This window comes from Symphalangus syndactylus, chromosome 11 (genome assembly GCF_028878055.3).
Source record: "Symphalangus syndactylus isolate Jambi chromosome 11, NHGRI_mSymSyn1-v2.1_pri, whole genome shotgun sequence".
Classification (NCBI taxonomy): domain Eukaryota; kingdom Metazoa; phylum Chordata; class Mammalia; order Primates; family Hylobatidae; genus Symphalangus; species Symphalangus syndactylus.
The window spans coordinates 24,921,085-24,948,613 of NC_072433.2; the positions used below are offsets into that span (position 1 = coordinate 24,921,085).

Here is a 27,529-nt window from a genome sequence, read left to right on the forward strand (position 1 = left end):
TGCCACCCCCTCTGCCCTTCTGTCAGCCCCTGCCCCTTGATCACTGACCTTGCCCTTCTGCTCAGCATCAGGGATGTGTCTTTGCTGTTCCCTCCATCTAGAACACCTTTCCCTCCGTCTAGAACACCCTTCCCTACCTAGTCACATGGCCTGATCCTTCACCTCTCTTGGGTCTTTGCTCAAATGCCCCCTTCAGTGAGGCCTTCTCAGATCACCCTAGTGCTTCCCAGCAATGCTCCAAGTCATCTTTCCAACACAGCTGTCTCCACTCAGCACTCTAAATATTTTACACATTGATTATGTTTATTGCCTGCTCCCCGCAATACCTGAGAATACAAATTCCATGAGGGGGGACATTCGTATGTGTCTGGGTCTCTGTGTCCCCCATTCAGAACAGTGCTTGGCACATAACAGCCCCTCCATCATTACTGAACAAACGAATGGAGGATGGACACATGGATGGATAGGATGGGTGAGATGGGCACCTAGAAGCAAGCTTGAGGAGAAGGGGATTTGGGATAAACATCTGAGGGCAGGGGAGAGGGTATGGGACAGCCCAGTGGGGCTGCCCCAGGCCTGATGTATCAGCCTGGACCACTCAGGCCTCTCCAAGGGCTGCCCTAGGCAGAGAGAGGGCAGAGGACCTGCTGCCTAGGTTCTCCAAGTTCTCCCAGCTTGCTAGCCCTCAGGCCAACAGGGCCCCACCCAACCAGCCACACTATTGTCCTTCTGCAGTCCTGCCAGGCTCTGTTGGGCCCTGTCTGCCTCAAAGGCCCTGTAGCAAGAACCAGCAAGGGAGTTTTCTCACAGCCCCTACCCTTCTGTGTGACTCGAGGACCGGAAGTTCAGTTTCACTTGACCTATCTGAGTCACCATCCAAATATACCATCTGCCATATTCGTGTCTCCCGGTCTCTGCACAGGAGGTCCTGCCCCCACCCCTCTAGGCTTGGGGCATCCCCCTCTCAGCCAGCACCAGAGGCTGAGACTCTCCCCGTATTCCTGCTCACGTACCACCCCACATCCCAGACTCCCCCTGGCCTCCCCACTCTGGGGAAGCTCCACCAGCTGACCCAGCCCACACAGTCCCACCCCACCTGGATTCTAAATGAGCCCATTGTCTGATGACTTGGAATCCCAGTGTTTTCTATCACCCCTGGGTCAGCTCCGAACTCCTGGAGACAAGGCTGGTAACTGACACAGAGCACACAGAAGGCACTCACACCGTGCAGAGGAGAACTAAACCTCAAGGTGTGTGTGGTGGTCTGTGATATTATTAATAAAGACACCTTGCCCAGATTAAAGAGAAAGAATGGGGGAGAAATATTCTCCAAGGCCTGTTATAAATTAGGAGGGGCAAAATTCTCCAAGCCCTGTTATAAAGGAGGGGCAGGAGACGGTTATACTTTACAAGACAATTCACATTCCCATCTTTGGAAAACTAGAATTTAAAATACTTTACAAGGGCTGGGCGTGGTGGCTCACGCCTGTAATCCCAGCACTTTGGGAGGCTGAGGGTGGTGGATCATTGGGTCAGGAGATTGAGACCATCCTGGCTAACACGGTGAAACCCCGTCTCTACTAAAAATGCAAAAAAAAAAAAAAAAATTAGCTGCATGTGGTTGTGGGCACCTGTAGTCCCAGCTACTCAGGAGGCTGAGGCAGGAGAATGGCATGAACCCGGGAGGCAGACCTTGCAGTGAGCCGAGAGCGCACCATTGCACTCCAGCCTGGGGGACAAGAGCAAGACTTCATCTCAAAAAAAAAAAAAAAAAATTAAAATAAATAAATAAATATATAGAATACTTTACAAGACAATTCACATTCCCATTTATGGAAAACGAGAATTTAGAAAACCCAGCCGGGCACAGTGGTAAAGGGGATTTTAGGGGCTACATGGGTAGACCTTGGCATGAGGCTCCTTTCTAGGCCAAAGTGATGGATCTAGAATGGGAATATTCTTTGAAATACAGCCGCTGAGCACAGGAGGGATAAAAGCCAGCCAGGGCGGGACACACACCTTTTCCTTCCCAGCTCCCCTAGCTGTGGAACTCTAGGTAAGTGAATGGTCTCTAGAAGCTTCTGTTTATGATTTGAAAATGGAATTGTCAGGCCAGGCGTGGTGGCTCACGCCTATAATCCTAGCACTTTGGGAAGCCAAGGCGGATCACCCGAGGTGAGGAGTTTGACACCAGCCTGGCCAAAATGGTGAAACCCTGTCTCCACTAAAAAACACAAAAATTAGCTGGGCATGGTGGTACACGCCTGTAATCCCAGCTACTTGGGAGGCTAAGGCAGAAGAATCGCTTGAACTCGGGAGGCAGAGGTTGCAGTGAGCCAAGATTGCGCCATTACACTCCAGCCCCGGTGACAGAGCAAGATTCCATCTCAACCAAACAAGAAAAAAAAAAAGAAAAGAAAATGGAATTGCCATAGTACCTAACTCTAAGGTTGATGCAAGGATTAAAAAAACAAGATCATACACGAACAGTTGAGTACTCAATCAATAAATGAATGCAATGACTATTGTGGTTATTGTATAACAACACTGTTATTATTGGTAGAGATGGGGGTCTTGTTATGTTGCCCAGGCTGGTCTCAAACTCTTGGGCTCAAGCAATTCTCCTGCCTTGGCCTCCCAAAGTGTTGTGATAACAGGCATGAGCCACTGTGCGCCCTGTAATCCCAGCACTTGTCGGAGGCTGAGGCAGGAGGATCGCCCGAGCCCAGGAGTTTGAGACCAACCTGGAAAACACAGTGAGACCTTGTATTTTTAAAAATAAATTAATTAAATGTAATAAGCTGGGCACGGTGGCTCACACCTGTAATCCCAACACTTTGAGAGGGCTAAGGGGGCAGATCACCTGAGGTCAGGAGTTTGAGACCTGCCTGACCAACATGGTGAAAACCCGTCTCTACTAAAAATAGAAAAAATTAGTCAGTCATGGTGGCAGGTGCCTGTAACCCCAGCTACTCAGAAGGCTGAGGCAGGAGAATTGCTTGAACCCGGGAGGTGGAGGTTGCAGTGAGCCGAGATGGCAGCAGTCTGGGCAACAGAGCAAGACTCCGTCTCAAAAAAAAAAAAAAAAAATTTGCACTTAAATGGGTGTTGGGTCAAAGGAGTGTCTTATCCTTTAGGAGGTCAAGAGCAAAGTGACAAAGCAGTGTCACTCTTCCTCATACTCAATCCTCTGTGGCTCCTTTGACATTTACACTCCTCCCCCCATGTTTTTTCCCTCCCTTGACACAAGTCTAAAGCAGAAACATCTAATGAGAAAAACTAATTTGTTTTTTTAAAGATCGATTCTTGAGACATTGCCCAGGCTAGAGAGCAGTAACTATTCACGGGCACAATCAGCATGCACTGCAGCCTCGAAACTCCCAGGCTCAAGTGATCCTCCTGCTTCAACCTCCCAAGTAACTAGGACTACAGATGTGTACCACGGAGCCCAGCCAATAAAAACTAAATGAAGAGTGATTGCTACGTACTAGGCACTGGAAGCACTTCCCACATGCTAACTCATTGAATCCTCATTGCAATCCTTTGTGGTAGGAGCTATGCTTATCCCCTTTGTACAGGTGAGGGGCCTGAGGCACAGAAAGATTAAGAAACTGGCCCTAGGGAATTCCCATTTGGGTCTCTCCCTCTCTCTCTCAAAAAATAAAGAAATAAGGCCGGGCGCGGTGGCTCACGCTTGTAATCCCAGCACTTTGGGAGGCGGGCGGATCACGAGGTCAGGAGATCAAGACCACGATGAAACCCCGTCTCTACTGAAAAAAAAAAAAAAACCACAAAAAATTAGCCGGGCTTGGTGGCGGGCGCCTGTAGTCCCAGCTACTTGGAGAGGCTGAGGCAGGAGAATGGCGTGAACCCGGGAGGCGGAGCTTGCAGTGAGCCGAGATTGCGCCACTGCACTCCAGCCTGGGCGACAGAGCGAGACTCCGTCTCAAAAAAATTAATTAAATAAATAAATAAATAAATAAATAAATAAATAAATAAATAGAAGCCTGCCCTAGGCAAAATGGGGTGGGGTTGGGGTAGAGGAGAGGGATGCAAAAAAATTTGAAAAAAAAAGAAAGAAACTTGCAGGCCAGTGCAGCAACTCACGCCCGTCATCCCAGCACTTTGGGAGGCCGAGGTGGGCAGATGACTTGAGCTCAGGAGTTCAAAACCAGCCTGGGCAACATGGCAAAACCTCGTCTCTACAAAAAATACACAAAAAAATTAGCCTGGAGTGGTGGCATGCACCTGTAGTCCCAGCTACTTGGGAGGCTGAGGTGGGAGGATGGGGATGACTTGAGCCCAGGAGGCAGAGGTTACAGTGAGCCAAAATTGTACCACTCCACTCCAGCCTGGGTGACAGAGCAAGGCCCTGTCTAGAAAAAAAGAAAAGAAAAGAAAAGAAAAGAAAAGAAAAGAAAAGAAAAGAAAGAAGGAAGGAAGGAAGGAGAGAGAGAAAGAGAGAGAAAGAAAAAGAAAGAAAGAAAGAGAGAGAGAAAGAAAAAGAGAAAGAAATTTGCCCAAAATCACAGGACAAGTAAGGGTCCAATTGGGATTGGAATCCAGACAGTCCTGCTGCATTCCACCCTCCCAGTTCATCTTCTCTAAGAGAGGCTCATAGGCTAAAAGAGAAATAAATGCTGAAGAGTCAAATCTCTGTCGAAACCAGAAATGAAACCTCACATCTGGCAAGTAAAATGTGATTTCCTAGGTTCAACAGCTTCCCAGGTATTTAAACACTCCCATGGTGGAGGTGAGAGGATTAGCAGAAAGAAGAATGAAAAATCATAACCAAATTACAAAGCCCAAAGAAAAATAAGTACAACTTACACGAAGTTTCAAAACCAAAAACTCAGCTGGGCGCCGTGGCTCACACTTGCAATCCCAGCACTTTGGGAGGCCAAGGTGGGCGGATCACTTGAGGTCAGGACCAGCCTGGCCAACATGGTGAAACCCTGTCTCTACTAAAAATACAAAAATTAGCCGGGCATGGTGCCGCTGGCCTATAATCCCAGCTACTCGGGAGGCTGAGGAAGGAGAATCGCTTGAATCCGGGAGGTGGAGGTTGCAGTGAGCTGAGACTCCAACACTGCGCTCCAGCCTGGGTGACAGAGCAAGACTCTGTCTCAAAACAAAACAAAACAAAAAAATCAAAGACTCAAAATACAGCTCTGAAACATCCAAAAACCTCAAGGAGTAGAAGAGGGCTTTGTTTTGTTTTGTTTTTTGTTTTTGAGAGAGCGTCTCGCTCTGTCACCCAAGCTGGAGTGCAGTGGTGCAAAACACAGCTCACTGCAGCCTTAACCTCCTGGACTCAAGGGATCTGCCTGCCTCAGCCTCCCATGAAGCTGGGATCACAGGCACATGCCACCATGTCTGGGTAATTGTTTTTGTATATAGAGACAGGGTTTCACTTTGTTGCCCAATCTAGTGTCCAACTTCAGGGCTCAAGCAATCCTCCCACTTCGGCCTCCCAAAGTGCTGGATTACAGGCGTAAACTATCGCACTCGGCCTCTTTTTAAATGCAGACTTGAGACAAGAAGACAAAAGTTGCAAGAAATACAACCACAAATTCTATTTTCTCCAGAAAGTTTAGTCATGATTACAAGCCTGGGAGTTAGGTGGTAATGAAACCAGCCACATGAACGTCACCAAGCAGCTGTCATTTCTCCAAAACCTCTTAGCATGAAGCTAAGAGAGAAGAGATCTAGGGCTAGTATCTCCTGGGACTTATGAGTAAGAGCCGGCACCTAGAGTACCTGTCACTATAGAGGGTGATGTCACCGCTGATTCAGCCTGATATTGAAAAACCTCACCAGGAGAGGCCTCTCAATGTCGGTGACTCAGGGCCCCACCCCACCTGTTCATAAAGTAAGTGCCCAGGTGTTTGTCTCACTGCTTATTCAAGGGATGATGTTTTCCAACAGGAAAGCCACAACTCTCCCCACCAACAAGTTGGTCATCTTGTTCCCTTTTTCAAACACTCCCACACAGTTGTGGTGAAGAATTTGTTGGGGAGGAAGTCTCGTACTGAAGGCGAGCTTCCAAAGTAAGTACCAGGTCCTAGGAACACTCGTATACATGCACACACACAAAAAATCTGCCCAAGAGGTCACGATGCCTGTTTAGGAAAATCTCATCCCTCCACAGTAAGAATCTTTAGAAAACTCGGCTAGGCGCAGTGGCTCATTCATGCCTGTAATCCTAATCCCAGCACTTTGGGAGGCCGAGGAGGGCTTATCACCTAAGGTCAGGAGTTGGAGACCAGCCTGGCCAACATGGTGAAACACCATCTCTACTAAAAATACAAAAAGTAGCCAGGTGTGGTGGCGCATGCCTGTAATCCCAGCTACACGGGAGGCTGACGTGGGAAAATCACTTGAACCCAGGAGGCAGAGGTTGTAATGAGCCGAGATCAGGCTACTGCACTCTAGCCTGGGCAACAAGAGCAAGACTCTGTCTCAAAAAAAAAAAAAAAAAAAAAATTTTAGAAAACTCCACTAGAGCAATATTCCTCTTGGGCAATGTGCCAAGGGGTTGGGGGTGGCTTGCAATGAGCATTATTTCCTGGTTTGAATCTGATACCCTTTAAAGGAGATGTTCCTAAAGTGGCAGGTCAAAAGAGAAAGATAAATAAATAAAAAATAAAGGAGATGTGAAAATGAGCCCTCAGGATTCCTTCTCTAGAAAATGCCTGGCCTGGCCAGGCATGGTGGCTCAGACCTGTAATCCTAGCACTTTGGGAGGCCAAGACGGGGGTATTGCTTAAGCTCAGGAGTTCAAGACTAGCCTGGGCAACATAACAAGACCCTGTCTCTCTTTTTATTTTAACAAAAAAATTAAAAATTAAAAGCAAAATGCCTGACTAGAGAACAGTCTTTTTCAATGACATGAATATAGACTTGAATGAAGTCCAGTCCCCTCAAGATACAGTCCAATTCTTTTTTTTTTTTTTTTTTTTTTTTTTTTTGAGACAGAGTTTTGCCCTGTCACCCAGGCTGGAGTGCAGTGGTGCCATCATGGCTAAACCTCCCAGACAGCTTCAACCTCCCAGGCTCAAGTGATCCTCTCACCCCAGCCTCCCAAGTAGCTGGGACTACAGGCATATGCCACTACACCCAGCTAATTTTTGGATTTTTTGTAGAGGTGGGGTTCTATCATGCCCAGGCTGGTCTTGAACTCCTGGGCTCAAGAGATCTACCTGCCTTGGCTTGGGATTACAGTCATAAACCACCACGCCCAGCTGACACAGTCCAATTCTAACATCTATTGAGCACCTCACTTCTTTTTTACACAAATGTCATCCTTCTTAGTGATGACTGCCCCTAAATTTCTCCACCCCAATGCATAGTTTTCATCATCCTTCCTGCTGAGTTTTATTCTTTCTTCCATACATCACCATCTACCTGTCCCCTCCAATTAGAAGAGAAATTCCATGAGGACAGGGGTTTTTCTCTGTTTGGGCCCCGCTGTATCCCCAATGCCTAGCAGAGGGCTTGGCAGGTGCTCAGCATAAATTCATTAAGTGAACGGACAGGCAAATGCCTCTGTCACCTGAGACCTTCAGAGAAGGAATGATCCATCCCTTTCACCTGGCTGCTCACAGACTGTCATGTGAGTTGCCTTTTCCTGCCATAAAGAGCACAGACTTTGGAGTCCAACAGCCACCAGACATACGGCCAGGCTCTCCCACTTCCTGTGTGCATGACACACCTGTGTGCATGAGGGTTACAGGAGATGGCACACAGGAAAAGTTCAACATACAGAAAGCACCGCTCAATACACTGTTACTTATGATCCCAATAGAGAATACAACAACAAATACTTTTTTTTTCTTGAGACAGTGTCTCACTCCGTCTCCCAGGCTGGAGTGCAGGGATGCAATCATAGCTCACTGCAGCCTTGACCTCTGTGGTCTCAGGTGATCCTCCCACTTTAGCCTCCCGGGTAGCTGGGACTACCAGCTCATGCCACCAGGCCTGGCTAATTTTTAAAAACCTTTTGTAGAGACAGGGTTTGCCTATGTTGCCCAGGCTGGTCTCAAACCCCTGGGCTCAAGGGATCCTCCCACCTCAACATTCCAACGTGCTGGGATTACAGGCATGAGCCACTGTGCCCTGCCAAATAATTTTTTTTTTTTGAGACAGAATCTCGCTCTGTCACCCAGGCTGGAGTGCAATGGCTCACTTGGCTCACTGCAAGCTCCACCTCCCGGGTTCAAGCCATTCTCCTGCCTCTACCTCCCAAGTAGCTAGGACTATAGGCGCCTGCCACTACGCTTGGCTAATTTTTTTTTTGTATTTTTAGTAGAGACGGGGTTTCACCATGTTAGCCAGGATGGTCTCGATCTGCTGACCTCATGATCCGCCTGCCTTGGCCTCCCAAAGTGCTGGGATTACAGGCATGAGCCACCATGTCCTGCCACTGCCAAATAATTCTTTTTTAAGTATGTCTCAAATATTGCGTGGGACATACTTATACTAAATATTAGCCATCATTTATCTGAACGTCAAATGTAACTGAGAGTCCTGTATTGTTATTTGCTAAATCTAGCCACACTACCCATTAAGCAGTTACCCTCCTGAAGGCAGGGTAGTCTAGGTTACATAAAAGATTTACAAGATGTGCTGGGCACGGTGGCTCACGCCTGTAATCCCAGCACTTTGGGAGGCCGAGGAGGGCAGATCATGAGGTCAGGATATTGAGACCATCCTGGGTAACACGGTGAAACCCCATGTCTACTAAAAATACAAAAATTAGCCAGGCATGTTGGCTAAAAATTAGCTACTCGGGAGGCTGAGGCAGGAGAATCGCTTGAACCTGGGAGGCGGAGGTTGCAGTGAGCCAAGATCGCACCACTGCACTCTAGCCTGGGCAACAGAGCAAGACTCCGTCTCAAGAAAAAAAGAAAAAAAAAAAGATTTCCAAGATGTCGCCCTACAGTACTCTCTCATGAATATTTATTGATCAGATGGATTTTGAAGCCATGAGATTTTTATCTCGGCCGAGATCTGATTAAGCAGGCCTTGCTTTCTTCTTTTTTTTTTTTTTTTTGTTTTTGAGACCGAGTCTCTCTCTGTCGCCCAGGCTGGAGTGCAGTGACGCTATCTCAGCTTACTGCAACCTCCGCCTCCCGGGTTCAAGGGATTTTTGTGCCTCGGCCTCCTGAAGTGCTGGGATTACAGGCATGAGCCACCACACCTGGCTGGCCTTGCATTTTTGTCTTTGAGCTTTTTGCATCTCTCATCAAGCTCTTTCCAGGCTCCTCTGCATTGCCAAAAACTGGAAGAACGGACACCGGTTCTTGAACAATTCATGGGTCTGAAGGATGCTGGAGATACCCAGGGGGAAGGTGTTGGCTGTATCTGAGAGCTTTGCTCAAGGAAGGTGTTACCCACACAATACGAAACCAAACAGATGGCTCTGGCGGGCTCAGATATCCGCCTAGATTTTGATCTGGTGCTTCTTTACACTCAGAAGTGTGGGACAGAAATGGCTCATCTGACCTTTAGACTCCAGACTGCAAGCTGTTTTGTGACAAGACAATTAGGTAAGGTTACATCAGGGGTGTGAAGAGCTCAGAGAAACTGGGGAGTGCCAACCAGAGGCACACGCCCTGAGAATACCCCTCCTCCCTTCTCTGTGGCTAATACATAAAGCCCTGTCTTTAAAAAAAGAAAAAACCACTACAGTGAAATATCCTCTAGAAAGAGAGATCTGTTTAGACCTGTCTGTATTAAATACACTCTGAAACCTCTAATTCATTCATTCCTTCTGATACTTACTGAGCCCTTATTATGTACCAAGCACTATTCTAGCTGCAATTCAGCCCAAGTACAAAACAAAAGGCATTAAAAATAAAAAAATTTAAAAATTAAAGACATTAAAAGCCTCCTGAGGCTTTTGTTCTAGTGGGAGGAGACAGACAGTGAACAGGAGAAATAAGTGAAATACATAGCATGTTAGACAGTGAAAAGTACTAGAAGAAAATTAAATAAAAGAGGTGGGGAGGGCTGAGGGCAGGGTTTACTATCATAAACAGGGGGTCCAGGTCAGGTGTGGTGGCTCACGCCTGTAATCGCAGCACTTTGGGAGGCTGAGGCGTGTGGATCACCTGAGGTCAGGAGTTCAAGACCAGCCTGGCCAACATGGTGAAACCCAGTCTCTACTAAAGATACAAAAATTAGCCAGGCGTGGTGGCACATGCCTGTAATCCCAGCTACTTGGGAGGCTGAGACAGGAGAACTGCTTGAACCCAGGAGGCGGAGGTTGCAGTGAGCCGAGATCAAGCCACTGCACTCCAGCCTGGGTGACAGAGTTGAAACTCCAACTCAAAAAAAATAAATAAAAATACAAAAATTGGCCAGGTGTGAGGTCAGACACCTATAATCCCAGCTACTCTGGAGGCTGAGGTTGCAGTGAGCCGAGGTCAAACCACTGCACTCCAGCCTGGGTGACAGAGCAAGACTCCGTCTCAAAAAACAAATAAATTGGGCCAGGCACGGTGGCTCATCCCTATAATCCCAGCACTTTGGGAGGCCGAGGCAGGTGGATCACCTGAGGTTAGGTGTTCGAGACCAGTCTGGCCAACATGGTAAAACCCTGTCTCTATTAAAAATACAAAAATTAGCCAGGCGTGGTGGCAGGCGCCCGTAATCCCAGCTACTCAGGAGGCTGAGGCAGGACAACTGCTTGAACCCAGGAGGCAGAGGTTGTAGTGAGCCAAGATCGCGCCACTGCACTCCAGACTGGGTGACAGAGTGAGACTCCGTCTCTAAATAAATAAATAAATAAGGGGTTCAAGAGAGGCCTCCCTGAGGGTGGGAGTGACATTTAAGCAAAGGCTTGTAGTCTTTTCAGGACAGAAAGGAGTGAGCTGTGCAGATGTTATGGGAATGGTCACAGCCAGTGCAAAGGCCCTGAGGTAGAAGAGTGTGTAGTATGTTCTAAGTATAACCAGGAAACAAAGTTGTTGGGCAAAGTGAGCACACAGAAGAGTGGGAGGAGATGAGGACCCCAGGTACATGAGTCAAAGGACAGACCAGTGAAGCCTCAGAAGGCATAGAAAGGACTTAGGCACTTATTTTGTTTGAAATGGGGAACCATGGGTAATTTTGAGCAGGAGTGATATTTTCTAACTTAATTTTAAAAACCATCAACTCTGACTGATGGATGGAGAAAAGACTGGCTTGGAGGAAGGGGAAGGAATAAGTGGGGAGACCAGGAAGGAAGCTGCTGTGACAATGAAGGTGAAGACATGCTGAAACTTCCCTTTTGGGAATAGAGAAACAGCTGGGCGTCATGCCTGTAAATCCAGCACTTTGGGAGGCCAAGGTGGGAAGATCCCTTGAGCCCAGGAGTTCCAGACCATTCTGGGCAATATAGTGAGATTTTTTTTCTAAAGAAAATTTTAAAAATTAGCCAGGTATGGTGGCATGTGTCTGTATCCCAGCTACTTAGGAGGCTGAGGTGGGAGGATTGCTTGAGCCCGGGAGGTCAAGGCTGAAGTGAGCCAAGATGGCTCCACTATACTCTAGCCTGAGCGACAGAGAGAGACCCTGTCTTTAAAAAAAAAAAAAAAGGCCGGGCACGGTGGCTCACGCTTGTAATCCCAGCACTTTGGGAGGCCGAGGCGGGCAGATCATGAGGTCAGGAGATCGAGACCACGGTGAAACCCCGTCTCTACTAAAAATACAAAAAATTAGCCGGGCGTGGTGGCGGGCGCCTGTAGTCCCAGCTACTCAGAGAGGCTGAGGCAGGAGAATGGCATGAACCCGGGAGGCGGAGTTTGCAGTGAGCCGAGATTGTGCCACTGCACTCCAGCCTGGGTGACAGAGCAAGACTCCGTCTCAAAAAAAAAAAAAAAAAAGCAAAGGAGAAAGAAGGTGTACAGGCGTGCCTGAATGCCAAACCACAGAATCAGGTGCTCTTCTTCTTCTTCTTGAACTTGCCCAGGTCAAATAAATTTGAAAGGCTTTTGGCTTGTTACAAGCTCTCCTAATTACAAAGCCAGCTAATTATTATCTAGAACTTGGCCAATTATCCCACGGGGTCCTGAGCTGGCCACCGTTTAAGATCTTGCTCATGTGGAACAGGTTCAACCCTTCTAGGCAGGCCCCATTAGGTCCCAGTAGTAACTTTCCCTCTTTCGCAGCAGCAAGAGCCATGCCCCAGATGCCTGCCTGGCCAAGCACCTTGAGTAGGTCTCATTTGGTACAAGAGTTTCTTTAGGGAGGTTTCCCTGTCCCTACACTCCCAAGTCTTGAAGGCCAATATAAGTGGATTTTCTGGGACCCAGAGAGTTGAAAGAGACCGAAAGGAAGAGAAGTGCTGTTCAGCTAGCATTTATTTGGAAGTGAAGGTCAAGAGGGAAACTGGCTGAAACTGCCCATAAGAAAAAGACAAAAGAGGCCTTCCAAAGGCAAAAAAAAGAAAAAAAAAAAAAGCTGAATTCTAGCATCACAATCAAAATTAGTGAGAGGCAGGCCAGGCCTGGTCGCTCACACCTGTAATCCCAGCACTTCGAGAGGCCAAGATGGGAGGACTGCGTGAGCCCAGGAGTTCAAATCACTGCACTCCAGCCTGGGCAGCAGAGCAAGACTCTGTTTCTTAACAAACAAACAAACAAAAAAAATCATAAAATAAATAAAATAAGTGAGATGAAAAAGGTACAATGACAGCTTCTCCAAAGGGAAGAAGGGAATTCGTTTCCTTTAGAAAGATGAATCAAGTCCCACTGGAGATGCTGAGTTTGGCAACAGTGTAGTAGAGGGAACTGGATGAGAGACCTGGTTTTGGAAGGAGAAAGGCCTGGCCTGCAGCCCCAGCACTGCCATTACCTGGTGGGGTGACTTGGGGGCAAGCAGTGCAACCTCTGAGCCTGATTCCTCTTCCACAGTAGAGGATGATGAAAGTTCCCACCTTGGACCACAGGGAGGATTAACTGTCAAGTCTGCAAGGTCACTGGCAGGACCCACTCTCTAACCCTGTGCAAATAGACACAAATAGTTGTCTTTCATCTGCTGGCCACCTTCAAGTAAACACTCTCCAAACAAACACCTTCTATCATTTAATCTTCCAGCTTGTGAGGTCTCTGAAAACTCTGTATCTGTTGACACAAGATTAAGGAAAAAAGACCACTATCCTATACAAATCCTTCTTTTTTTTTTTTTTTTTTTTTTTGAGACGGAGTCTCGCTCTATCGCCCAGGCTGGAGTGCAGTGGCGCAATCTCGGCTCACTGCAAGCTCCGCCTCCCGGGTTCACGCCATTCTCCTGCCTCAGCCTCTCCGAGTAGCTGGGACTATAGGCGCCCGCCACCACGCCCGGCTAATTTTTTGTATTTTTTAGTAGAGACGGGGTTTCACCGTGGTCTCGATCTCCTGACCTCGTGATCCGCCCGCCTCAGCCTCCCAAAGTGCTGGGATTACAAGCGTGAGCCACCGCGCCCGGCCTACAAATCCTTCTTTAAACTGGTACTTCACATTACTCCAAGCACAGAGCTGACACTACCAAATACCCCTTTGAAAATTCCACCCCTGCGTCCTTCAGACACTCAAACTCAACATATTCCTCACCAAGAACTAATTTTCCTCCCCTGAATTGTTCCTTTTTCTCCTGTTTCCAGATTGGTCCAAAGGAACATTCTAGAATCTGCTGGCATTACTTCTTGTTTAGAACCACTTAGGTGCTGGAAACCTTCCCCCAAATCAAAACTGTCTTATTGGTAGGGTGCGGTGGTTCATGCCTGTAATCCCAGCACTTTGGGAGGCCGAGGCAAGTGGATCACCTGAGGTCAGGAGTTCAAGACCAGCCTGGCCAACATGATGAAATCCCATCTCTACTAAAAGCACAAAGATTAGCCAGTCATGGTTGCAGGCACCTGTACTCAGCTACTCAGGAGGGTGAGGCAGGAGAATCGCTTGAACCCAGGAGGCGGAGGTTGCAGTGAGCCAAGATTGCACCATTGCACTCCAGCCTGGGTGACAAGAGCGAGACTCCGGCTCAAAACAAAAACAAAAACTGTTTTATCCTCAGACAGGCAGGGACATAACACCTCTCCCAACCTCTTGCTCAAAACCTCCATTGGGACAGTGGGAACCGACTATCTCTAGACGCTGATGTGCAAATGGATCACAGTCTTTGTGGAAGGCAATATCTGCCAAAATTACAAATGCACATACCTGGGCCCACCAGGCTCACCCGTGGAAATTCATCTTCCAGATACACCACAATGTGTAGAAAAAAATGTATATTTTTAAATGTATACATTTTTAAATGTATATTTAAAAATTAAACATTTTTTTTTTTTTTTTTTTTTGAGACGGAGTCTTGCTCTTTTGCCCAGGCTGGAGTGCAGTGGCGCAATCTCGGCTCACTGCAAGCTCCGCGTCCCAGGTTCACGCCATTCTCCTGCCTCAGCCTCTCCGAGTAGCTGGGACTACAGGCGCCCGCCACCACGCCCGGCTAATTTTCTGTATTTTTTAGTAGAGACGGAGTTTCACCGTGGTCTCGATCTCCTGACCTTGTGATCCGCCCGCCTCGGCCTCCCAAAGTGCTGGGATTACAAGCGTGAGCCACCGCGCCCGGCCTAAAATTAAACATTTTTAAAAAGGCCGGACACAGTGGCTCACGCCTCTAATCCCAGCACTTTGGGAGGTCGAGGCCAGTGGATCACCTGAGGTCAAGAGATAAGCCTGATGAACATGGAGAAACTCTGTCTCCACTAAAGAAACAAAGTTAGCCAGGTGTGGTGGTGCATGCCTGTAATCCTAGCTACTCGGGAGGCTGAAGCAGGATAATCACTTGAACCCGGGAAGCAGAGGTTGCGGTGAGCCGAGATCATGCCATTGCACTCCAGCCTGGGCAACGAGAGCGAAACTCCGCCTCAAAAAATAACAAAAAAAAAAAAATTTAAAAAAATTTTTTTTGGCCCGGCGTGGTGGCTCACGCTTGTAATTCCAGCACTTTAGGAGGCCGAGGTGGGCGGATCACGAGGTCAGAAGATCAAGACCACAGTGAAACCCCGTCTCCACTAAAAATACAAAAAAATTAGCCGGGCGTGGTGGCGGGCGCCTGTAGTCCCAGCTACTCGGAGAGGCTGAGGCAGGAGAATGGCGTGAACCCGGGAGGCGGAGCTTGCAGTGAGCCGAGATTGCGCCACTGCACTCCAGCCTGGGCGACAAAGCGAGACTCCGTCTCAAAAAAAAAAAAAAAATTTGTTTTTAATTAAAAATAAATAAAAATAGGCTGGGCACGGTGGCTCACGCCTGTAATACCAGCACTTTGGGAGGCCGAGGCAGGTGGATTGCTTGAGCCCAGGAGTTTGAGACCAGCCTGGCCAACATGGTGAAACCCCGTCTCTACTAAAAATACAAAAATTAGCCAGGTGTGGTGGCATGTGTCTGTAGTCTCAGCTACTCGAGAGACTGTGGTATGAGAATCACTTGAACCAGGGAGGCGGAGACTGAGCAAGCTGAGATTGCGCCTCTGCACTCCAGCCTGGACAATAGAGCAAGACTCAGTCTAAGGAAGATGTGTATGGAGAGAGAGAGAGAGAACATACAGATATATTGTTGGGAGAAAAACAAGGTACAGAGCAGTGCTATCGTATGCTATGCTTTGTGTAAAAGGATCATATGTTAGGAATTTACACTGGCATAAAGAAACAAGACTATGCTTGTATTTCCATAAGGAAACACTGAAAAGGATACACAAGAGACTAATGAAATCGGTTCCCTGTGCCCTGGGGAAGAACTGGGTGAAGCGTGGATTGGGGTGGGAAGGAGACTTCACTGTCTGCCATATAGACATATATACAAGCTTTTTCATCTATATATGAAGATGTATATTTATTTTTATTCATTTTTTTTTTGTGAGACGGAGTCTCGCTCTGTCGCCCAGGCTGGAGTGCAGTGGCGCAATCTCGGCTCACTGCAAGCTCCGCCTCCCGGGTTCACGCCATTCTCCTGCCTCAGCCTCTCCGAGTAGCTGGGACTACAGGTGCCCGCCACCACGCCCGGCTAATTTTTTGTATTTTTTAGTAGAGACGGGGTTTCACTGTGGTCTCGATCTCCTGACCTCGTGATCCGCCCGCCTCGGCCTCACAAAGTGCTGGGATTACAAGCGTGAGCCACCGCGCCCGGCCAAAGATGTATATTTAAACTTATTTTTTAACCGAGTGAATAATTTGCCTACGAAAAGCCCAGAAAGAGAAAACCCTCCACGACCCACGGCCCAAGGCCCAGAGGTAACCTGGCCCAGCTGCCTCTGCAGCCTCATCCTGGGACCCTCTCCTCCCTCCTCCTTCTGTGTCCAGGAAGGCACAGCTCCAGCCTTCTGCCTCCATGACCCTGCCACACCTTTGGGCACCCTACTTCCTCCTCCTGGAGTGCCCTTTCTTTCCTTGCATGGAAGACACCCTCTTACTCATCAAGGCCCAGCAGGTGAAACTGACCACTCCTGGCATCCTCTGAACACATTCTCACTCCAGTGGCATTCTTGGAGCCTACTGGAATTACCCGCTGAGAGGTCTCGAACTCCTGACCTCGTGATCTGCCCGCCTCAGCCTCCCAAAGTGCAGATTACAGGCGTAAGCCACCATGCCCAGCCTGAGGAGCTTTTAAAAATGTCAAGTTCAAGGCTGGGTGCAGTGGCTCATGCCTGCAATCCCAGCACTTTGGGAGGTTGAGGCAGGCAGATTACCTGTGGTCAGGAGTTTGAGACCAGCCTGGCAAACATGGTGAAACCCTGTCTCTACAAAAATAAAAAAAAATTAGCTAGGCATAGTGGTGCATGCCTGTAATCCCAGCTACTTGGGAGGCTGAGGCACAAGAATTGCTTGAACCCAGGAGGCGGACGTTGCAGTGAGCTGAGATCGTGTCATTGCACTCCAGCCTGGGTGACAGAGCAAGACTTCATCTCAAAAAATAAATAAATAAGTAAATGTCAAATTCAGATCTCCACCCTCGGAGATTGGCTCTCAGTGAATCTGCAAGAGGGCCAGTCTGCATGAAGTGCCCCAGGTGATTTGATTTTTAGCCACAAGGATCTCAGGGGCTGGGACAGAGCATTTTTGGCAGTGGGAGAACAGACAGGTATTCTTAGGCATGTGCATCATGAAATATATATATATACACACATATATGTGTATATATATACATATATATGTGTATATATATACACATATATATGTATATATATACACATATATATGTGTATATATATATATTTCATGATATACATATATATAATTTTTTTTTTTTTTGAGACAGGATCTCTATCAGCTGGAGTGCCGTGGTGCAATCATGGCTTACTGCAGCCTCGACCTCCCGGGCTTCAAGCAATCCCCCCACCTCAGCCTCCTGAGTGGTTGGGACTACATGCACATGCCACCATTCCCAGCAAATTTATGTATTTTTTTGATGCTAGGACCACAGGTGCACGCCACCATACATGGCTAAGTTTTTTTTTTAATCTTTGTAGAGATGGGGGTCTCACCATGTTGCCCTGGCTGGTCTCAAACTCCTGGGCTTAAGTAATCCTGCGGCCTTGGGCTCCCAAAGCACTGGGATTATAGGTGTGAGCCACAGCATCTATCTGGCCTGAAATACTTTTAAAAGCCAAGCAGAAGCTGACAAGTTCAAGATCATCCTGACTCCCCCGGCCCTAGCTGCGCCTTGCCCCACTCCTCCCACCCCAGTTCTACACAACCTCCATGAGCAGGTCCCCTTTCCTAAGCCACAACAAACCCGTTCCAGGCCACCCTGAGCACCCTGCACAGTGGCAAGCAAGAAAACTCCAGTTTCTTCCTAACAAAGGCACTAGGCTTAGTCACTGTTTGCAGTGCACTGTTTGCTTAACACAGAAGCAGGCAGGGTGAAGAAACTGGTTTGGCTGGTTTGCTGGGTGAGAGGGAGCGCAGGGGATCTTTTGAACCAAAGGTAAAACATGGGAGACTTTCAAACAGACAGCACTAAGTCCTCCTGGGGCTCTAATATTTCATATTCACTGAACGCTTGACATACCATCCTATGATGTCTCCGTGCTATTATGCTCATTTTACAGAGAGGGAAACTAAGTCCTTGGCTGACATCCCTAGGCTGGGAAGGGACACTGTCTGGATTGAAATCTAGGCAGTCTGATTCAAGAACCTTCTGAATTTGGGGAAGATGCCACCCAAATCTTGGGCAGAAGTGGAGGATTGGAGGCAGGTAAGAGGAAGGAAGGAGGAAGATGAAAAGTGCAGAAAGGGAGGAGGCCTAAACCCCACCCCCCAAAGAGTAACAAGAACAAGCTGGGACACTGCGATCCCTGGCCTAGGGAAACTTACATTAACAAAGAGGAAGAGAGAGAGAAAGGGAGAGAGATGGCTAGAGATGGAGCTAGAAAGAGTGAGCATGCACCACAGATTTCTTTTTATTTGACCAAAGGCGGAAAACACTTAAAAATGACTATATGCCCTCCCATTTCCAGATTCAGGTTTGAGGTCTCCCTCCCTGCGCTCCATAGCTGTTCAGAGGGAAGCTATGAACACAGTATCCCCAGCACACACAGAGCATGATGGAAGGTTCTAACCGATCAAATTATTCCCTGCCCATTTACAATCAACCTTAAGGGCTGGACCAAGTCCATAGAGTTTGAGAGGGAAAAACATTGGCCAAGATAGTGATTTATTCATGTGTTCATTCATTTGCTCAAAATAACATTGAGAGTTTACTGTGTCCCTAAGACATATCAACCACTGTTGAAATTATTCTCTCTGCTTTCTCTCTTTACATTCCTGCCCATTGGCATGTATGTTCCGTCCAGTCTGCCGCAACTTCAGGGTCTAGCCTGGTGCTAACACAAAATAGGCACTCACTTTTGTGAACTAAATGAATGTGCATACTTAATTCTCATAATAGATCAATAAGTATTACCACCCCATTTTACAGGTGGGGAAACTGAGGCTCATAGAAGTAAAGTGACTTATTCAAAGTCAAATAGCTAGTGGCTAAAATTCAAACCTGGATTCCCGTACTTCCTCACTGAAGGATCCTAAACAGCCACAGCTGAACGATTTCATTCTCCTTTTTGAAAGCCTGTGCACTCAAAGGAGATAGAGCTGAGGCAGGATAGAAACCCAGGAAGGGGCCCGGCTCGATGGCTCATGCCTGTAATCCCAGCACTTTGGGAGGCTGAAGCAGGCAGACCATTTTGAGCTCAGGAGTTCAAGACCAGCCTGACACCATGGTGAAACCCCAAATCTACTAAAAATACAAAAATTAGCCAGGCGTGCTTGTGCATGCCTATAATCCCAGCTACTCAGGAGGCTGAGGCTGGAGAATCACTTGAACATGGGAGGCAGGGGTTGCAGTGAGCTGAGATCCTACCTCTCTACACTCCAGCCTGAGCAACAGAGTGACACTCCGTCTCAAAAAAAAAGAAAGAAACCCAGCAAAGATTGGATTGGGGCAGGTGCCTCTCGGGGATTTTAGGGTTTGGGCAGCTTCTGGGAGATATGAGAGCTTCAGCCTCTGGTGTATCTGGGGCTACCTTGGAAGGGAATGTGTAACAGACACAAGGCGAGCATTTTGGAAGAAAAGCCTCACCCAATAAAAAGCCCTGGAGAGCAAATAGGGATTTCCATAACCACCTGGCAGAGAGGGGCAGGCAGGGCCCCACTGGGAGGAAGCAGCAGCCAGCCTTCCTTACATGGCCTTACCCGGCCCAAGACTTTCCACCTCCGCACCTCCAGAGACACAAAGGCAAGGCCAAGAGGGCGGTCCACTGGTCTCCTTTCCCAGTAAGCTCAGATCAACCTTTGTCACAGACATGAGTAATTGGGGAAGTGACTTTTATGAGTTTGAGGGGTAGGGGGTGGGGATCTGATGATGTAAGGTGATCCCAAAGCTGGTTTCTGGGTTTGCTTTTTAAAAGTCTAATTGTATTAGGGAGGCTGCATACTGTTTTCTGAACCTTTCAGCACATCCTTCAGAAAGGAGGGGAAATGGCCGGGCACGGTGGCTCATGCCTGTAATCCCAGCACTTTGGGAGGCCAAGGTGGGCGGATCACCTGAGGCCAGGAGTTTGCCCAGCCTGGGCAACAAGAGCAAAACTCCAGATTGTAGACCAGCCTAGCCAACATGGTGAAACCCTGTCTCTACTAAAAATACAAAAATTAGCCAGGCATGGAGGCGCACACCTGTAGTCCCAGCTACTCAGCAGGCTAAGGCAGGAGAATCGCTGGAACCCGGGAGGCGGAGGTTGCAGTGAGCCTAGATCATGTCACTCCACTCCAGTCTGGGCAACAGAGTAAGACTCCATCTCAAAAAAAAAAAAAAAAAAAAAAAAAGGAGGGGAAATGGATGTATTTAATCCACAAAGGTGGGGTGCCTGTGAACTAGGTCAACCCCTCAAGCAGCCAAACCTCAACACTGAAATATAGGCCCTGTGTTTCCAAGGCCAGATTGCAGAGCATGCAAAGGAAGAAAACAATCACTGGGAAAGCCTGCCAGCTTTTCTTTTTTCCGCACCTGAGTCAACTTACAGCTGTGGTTACTAGGCTAATACTTCAAAGATCCCAAGCTGTCTAACAGCCTGTGTTTCTCAAACCGGTGTGTGCTATGAAGAAGGAAAATAAGCAGCAACTCTAAAGGACTGGTTTATTAGCCAGGCATGGTGGCTCACACATGTAATCCCAACACTTTGGGAGGCCGAGGCAGGCGGATCACCTGAGGTCAGGAGTTCGAGACCAGCCTGACCAATATGATGAACTCCTATCTCTACTAAAAATACAAAGGCATGGTGGCATGTGCCTGTAATCCCAGCTGCTCGGGAGGCTGGGACAGGAGAATCGCTTGAACTGAGGAGGCAGAGTTTGCAGTGAGCCGAAATCGCACCTCTGCACTCCAGGCTGGGCAGCAAGAGCAAAACTCCATCTCAAAAAAAAAACTGGTTTATTACAGTTGAGTTTTTTTTTTTTTTAAACGGTCTTCATTCTAGAAGCTGGAGAGAAACCAATGGAATAAATACAAGGTTGAGATCATGGGGTCAACCATGGCATGGGGCAGAGGAATGACCCTAGCAAACACTCCAAAGTCCCCTGAGTTAAGACCCTACAGCTACCTGTGCACAAAAAGTGACAGGTTTCAAGTTTCAAAATTCCCATGGAGTAAATTCTCCATGAAGCCAATGTCTAAACCTGGTGCCAATGTTACATCCATCCCTTCACTTCCCTGCACTGTGCAAAGAGAGCCAGGCCACATCCCAAGTCCTAGCAGCCTTTTAAAATCACAAGCCAGTTCCTCAGATCGAACTTGTGATTTTACCAGAAGGGCACTTCCATCCTGGGGCGATTCCACATTGGACTGGTACAAGGAGACCCCACAGTCCAAAAAAGCCAAAACAAATATTAAGTGTCAGGAAATCTGTTGTGTGGGGGTGGGGGTCTGTGAACATAAAGGGAACTGAAACCAACCACACCAGAGGCCTGCGGATTCTGTGTGGAGGCTGCCTCTTCCCACTAAACCACCAGCCCCAGGGTCCCCCGCCACCTTCCCCCTGGTCTGACCCATCTCCATCATCACCATCCCCTCTCAGAGGTCCCACCCTATCAGCACCTCCATTCTCAGCTTACTTCACATTGGACACTAATTCCCCAAACACCTTTTTTCTTTGTTTTTGTTTTTTCAGGTTATTGAGGTGAAAAACAAGGAGAAAAAGAGAAAAGACCAACTGTGGATCCTTCAGATTACAGAATTGCTTTATGCCTCAGTTTCCTCACTTGCAAAGTAGGAAGAATAACAGTGCCCACCCTCCTAATGTTCTAGTGAAGACTAAATGAGGTAAAATATGTGAAGCACTTGCCCCAGAGTCTGAGGCAAAAGTGAATACGTGTCACTATTAATTATTAACATATTAGTGTTAATATGTAATAATATTGGTCAGACACAGGAGCTTAGAAGGGAGAAGTAAAAACCAGACCAACCCACTCTTGGTGCTAGCAAATATCTTGGTGCAGGAAAACAAAGTCACCAGCCTTAGCACGGGGACACCCCAGACGCACGCTCAGATACAAGCTTGTTTCTAGCCCCTGCCTTGCTCTCCAAGACTGGATCAAGTCTGCCTCCCCGGAGAAGCCACTCCTCAATGCCCACTGACATCAAAATATCCAGTCCCCAGCACTCTGGGAGGCCAAGGTGGGTGAATCACTTGAGCCCAGGAGTTAGAGATAACTTCTGATCCAATAGAAAGCTCTAGAGCACCCAGAGCAAATATACTTCATCAGTCGAGCTGTAGTTTGTCTGTAAAAAACCTCGAACGACTTCCAAAGTTCAAAAAAAATGTAAAGACAACAGCATGATTGCTAAAGATTCATGTGGTCAAAGACTGGAAGAATGACACAGTGGAGTTGTTCCCTCAGGGGAATTGTGGGTGATTTCTCTTAAAAAAAAAAAAAAATGGGCCGGGCGCGGTGGCTCAAGCCTGTAATCCCAGCACTTTGGGAGGCCGAGGCGGGCGGATCACGAGGTCAGGAGATCGAGACCATCCTGGCTAACACAGTGAAACCCCATCTCTACTAAAAATACAAAAAATTAGCCGGACGTGTTGGCAGGCGCCTGTAGTCCCAGCTACTCGGGAGGCTGAGGCAGGAGAATGGCATGAACCCGGGAGGCGGAGCTTGCAGTGAGCCGAGATCGCGCCATTGCACTCCCGCCTGGGAGACAGAGCAAGACTCCGTCTCAAAAAAAAAAAAAAAAAAAAAAAAAAAAATGCCTTTTATTGTGATACCCAATCAACTAAAATCATGAGAGAGGAGAAAGTGGTTTGATATAAAGTAAGCACTTGGGATTCAGTGAAACCAGAAGAGAAACTAGCCCCTTCCCTTGCTCCCTGGACAACAGTCAAGTGGAACAAAGCAAACTCTAGATTATCACAACGATAAGGCCTAGAAGTACATTGGGTGTATGCATTTTCATCCTGAGTCAGAACTACCCTGCTTTTTTAAAAAAAGATCATTATTCCTGGCCAGGCGTGCTGGCTCATGCCTGTAATCCCAGCACCTTGGGAGATCGAGGCAGGTGGGTCACGTGAGGTCAGGAGTTCGAGACCAGCCTGGCCAACATGGTGAAACCCCTTCTCTACTAAAAATACAAAAAATTAGCTGGGCATGGTGGTGGGCACCTGTAATCCCAGCTACTCAGGAGGCTGAGGCAGGAGAATCACTTAAACCTGGGAGCCAGAGGTGGCAGTGAGCCGAGATCACGCTGTTATACTCCAGCCTGGGCAACAAGAGTAAAACTCCATCTCAAAAAAAAAAAAAAAAAAAAATTCATTATTCCCTGGGGGAAACAGTACCTGTATCAAGATGTTTTGGTCCAGGCACAATGTCTCAGGCCTGCAATCCCAGCACTTTGGGAGGCTGAGACAGAAGGATCCTTTGAGCCCAAGAGTTCGACACCAGCGTGGGCAACATGGAAAGACTCTTGTCTCTAAAAAAATTTTATTTTATTTTTATTTATTTTTTGAGATGGAGTCTTGCTCTATCACCCAGGCTGGAGTGCGGTAGCACTATCTCAGCTCACTGCAACCTCCGCCTCCTGGGTTCAAACAATTCTTCTACCTCAGCCGCCTGAGTAGCCAGGATTACAGGCACACGCCACCGTGCTCGGCTAATTTTTGTATTTTTATTTAGTAGAGATGGGGTTTCACCATGTTGGCCAGGCTGGTCTCGAACTCCTGACCTTGTGATCCACCCGCCTCCGCCTCCCAAAGTGCTGGGATTACAGGCGTTAGCCACTGCGCCCAGCCTAAAAAAAATGTTAAAATTATCCAGGTGTGGTGGCACATGCCTGTGATAACCAGCTACTAGGGAGGCTGAGGTGGGAGGGATCACTTGAGCCCAGAGGATGGAGGCTGCAGTAAGCTATGATTATGCCACTGCACTCCAGCTTGGACAACAGAGCAAGAACCTGTCTTTAAAAAAAAAAAAAAAAAAAAAAAAAAGCTTTAATATCTATAAACAAAAGCCACAGCCCAGTAACCAAGAGAGGGCTGCTCTTCAGTCATCCCAGAGATGGTGCTTAATGGGGCCTGGGAGTCAGATCCGAGTTCAGATTATCTGCTCTGCTGACCCTGAGCAAGTAGACATCACCTTCAGCCTCGGTTTGCTCAACTGTAAAACGGGAATATTCCTGCCAGGCCTTCCCACCCACCAGGTTTTTGCAGTCTGAAATGAGAGACTGTCTCTTCAGTGCTGAGGGCAATAAGAGAAATACGAAGGCTTCTAGTAAGTACCCTCAACCTCCGCTTCTTTATAACATAGTTAACAACCACGCAGGGCTACCCCCTCCACCAGTGTTCAGTCGTAAACGTTTGGATCCCCAAATCTGCGTAAATTCCAAGGGGTGTCGTTTGAGCCAAGGAGGGAGCTTGCCCATTCCAACCCAGGGGTGCGGGAGTGCAATTTCTCGGCCCCTTTCCAACCCCTCCCTGCTCCGCCCAGGGACACCGGCAGCGCACCCTCACCTCTGCCCAGGACGCGGCCTCTCTCCAGGTGGCGCCGGGGCACCGTGAACGTGTAGCTCTCGGCGTCAAAGCCGGGGTGGCAGGGCTCCGGCTCCTGGCAGAGCCAAGAGGAGACCTGGGGTGGGGGAAAGGTAGATGGAACCGGGTGACTCGGAGGGTTCCCTCCTGTTCACCGAAACCAACAGCGCCGCCCCTCCCTCGCTCCCGGCGTCTGGATTGGGGGAGGACCCCAGCCCGCAGCCCCGGGACGGGCGGGCAGCGACGTCACCCTCCCCCACCCCGAAACCTACGGCCGCCGAGCCCCCAGGAACTCCCGGGAGGGGGCCGCCGAGTCACCCCCTCGAGACCTAGCCCACCGTTCCTTTCAGTCTCCTTTCTCATTTTATTGGAGATGTCTTTATTCTCCCCGACCCCACTTTCCTTAGACCGGGAATGCACCACTCCTCAGAGCGAGGGGCGCTCCCACCTCCTCCGACCCCACTTTCTTATCCCCGGGACCCCCACTCCTATTTACGACCTTTCTTGGCATGGCAGGTGCCTTTATTTCTACGGATGCCCCTCTCCTTCCCTCGAGAATCGTCCCCACGACTCCTGGTTCCCCCTCGACTTGCACCGGGGCTCCCCTTCTCCACACTCCACCCCCTACACCCCGCTTCACACCCCCACCGCCCGCCCGAGCCCACCCTGCGGACTCCGCGGCCAGACGCCCGCGCCTCGGTCTGCGCTGGAGGGGGCAGCAAAGCCGTGCTCGCCCCTCACCACCTACGCCCCACTCCCATCACTGCGGGGTCCGGAGCGCACGAGGCTTCCAGGCCGCTCCGCTCCTCGGGACCCAAACTTTCTTGGAAGAAGGGAAGCGGTGACGACGGGAGAGGAAAGGGCGCAGGGCTGGGGCGCGGGGCTGGGGCGCGGAGCGTGCGGCCCGAATGCGTCCCTCGCAAGTCAGGGGATCCGAGGTACCTGCAGCAGCAGCAGCAGCGCCGAGAGGCTGCGGCTCCAAGGACCCATGGCTGGCCGGGGACGCCGAGCGAGGGCAGGGGCCGGGTGCGGTCGGGTCGGGCCGGGCTGGACCGGGCTGGAGTCTGAACTGACTTCCGCAAACTCACAGGTGCAGTTCCGACGCCACTGAGAGGGGGGTGCGCGGCTGCCGCCAGGTGAGCCCCGGAGGCACCGCCCCCCCGTACCGCTGATTGGGTGAGGGTTCACCTGCCGGCCACAGCCAATCAGCAGCGCGGACCCCTCCCCAGGGCGGAGCTGACGGCCCGCCCACCCGGCCTCGCACAGACCCGGTGACCCTCTAGCCTGGAGTTGCTAGGGTCTAGGTGGGTTATGGGACCTGCACGGTTCTGATTCCACTGGATTCGAATCCCAGCCCCGCCGGTGGCTCACTAAGACCTGGGATCAGAAAGGGCTTTTACACTTGGCTGAGTTCTTTTGTTTTTTGGGGTTTTTTGTTTGTTTTGGAGACGGGGTCTCACTCTTTCACCCAAGCTGGAGTGCAGTGGTGGATCACAGCTCACTGCAGCCTCGCACTCCTGGGCTCAAGCGGTCCTCTGGCCCCAGTCTCTCTAGTAGCTGGGAGTACCGGTGCACACCACCACGCCAGGCTAATTTTTTTTTCTTTTGTCTTTTTGTAGAGAGACGAGTCGGGGCGGATAGGGGCAGTGGGGGCACTGTGTCTCCCTGTATTGCCCAGCCTGGTCTCGAACTCCTGGGCTGAAGCGATCCTCCTGCCTTGGCTTCCCAAAGTGCTGGGATTACAGGTGTGAGCCATGAGCCACTCAGCTAGCAGCCTAATTTTTTGTTTGTTTGTTTTGTTTGTATTTTTTGAGACGGAGTCTCGCTCTGTCTTGCCCAGGCTGGAGTGCAGTGGCACGATCTCGGCTCACTGCAACCTCCACCTGCCAGGTTCAAGAGACTCTCCTGTCTCAGCCTATTGAGTAGCTGGGGACTACAGGCGTGTGCCACCACACCGGCTAATTTTGTATTTTTAGTACAGACAGGGTTTCACCATGTTGGCCAGGCTGGTCTGGAACTCCTGACCTCAGGTGATCCACCCTCTTCAGCCTCCTGAAGTATTGGGATTACAGGCGTGAGCCACTGCACTCTGCCTGGAGCGGCCTAATTTTTTAAAAAATTTTTCTAGAGAGGGGATCTCACTATGTTGCCGAGGCTGATCTCAAATTTCTGACCTCAGGTGATCCTCCTGCCTCAGCTCCTTTATTGAGTTCTTGTTTTTTAATCTAGTCTTTTTTAACTGTAGAGCTTCACGGGTCAGTGAGTCAGCAAATTGATTCCCTAGGTCAGGACCACCTCCCAAAGCCTCAGTTTCTCCACCCTCCTAATGGGAATAATGATCAGAAATGTCTCCCTGTGCTGTTGTGAGACTCCCATACAATTAAAATGACAAATGTTTCTTGAGCCATAAATGCTCTGTACAGAAGTGAGGGGTAAAAATAGTAACAATAGGGCCAGGCGTGGTGGCTCACGCCTGTAATCCCAGCACTTTGGGAGGCCGAGGCAGGCAGATCACGAGGTCAGGAGATCGAGACCATCCTGGCTAACACAGTGAAACCCCGTCTCTACTAAAAATACAAAAAATTAGCTGGGCGTGGTGGCAGGCGCCTGTAGTCCCAGCTACTTAGGAGGCTGAGGCAGGAGAATGGCATGAACCTGGGAGGTGGAGCTTGCAGTGAGCCGAGATCACGCCACTGTACTCCAGCCTGAGCGACAGAGTGAGACTCCATCTCAAAAAAAAAAAAAATAGTAACAATAGGTGCTGGGCATTGAAGATTACTGTGCCAGTCTCTGTGCTAAGCATTTGACACTGACCAGCTCTTTTTTTTTTTTTGAGACGGAGTCCTGCTCTGTCGCCCAGGCTGGAATACAATGGTGTGATCTTGGCTCACTGCAACCTCCGCCTCTTGGGTTCAAGCAGTTCTCCTCTGTCAGCCTCCTGAGTAGCTGGGATTACAGGCATGCGCCACCACGACTGGCTAATTTTTGTATTTTTAGTAGA

At 49.0% G+C, this 27,529-nt stretch overlaps 1 protein-coding gene across 2 annotated transcripts in view; it reads right to left on the bottom strand.

The window, feature by feature from the left end:
- The window catches only part of CDH1 (cadherin 1), a 99,147-nt gene extending 73,480 nt beyond the window's left edge, over positions 1–25,667 (bottom strand). For both annotated transcript variants that reach the window (XM_055298421.2, XM_055298419.2), the window contains exons 1-2: positions 25,471–25,667; positions 24,511–24,625 (exon numbers count right to left, since the gene is read on the bottom strand). In XM_055298421.2, coding sequence (XP_055154396.1) covers positions 24,511–24,625; positions 25,471–25,518 — 163 coding nt within the window. In that variant the 5' untranslated portion in view covers positions 25,519–25,667. The remainder of the gene's footprint in view (positions 1–24,510; positions 24,626–25,470) is intronic.
- Between the last annotated feature and the right edge of the window lie 1,862 nt (positions 25,668–27,529).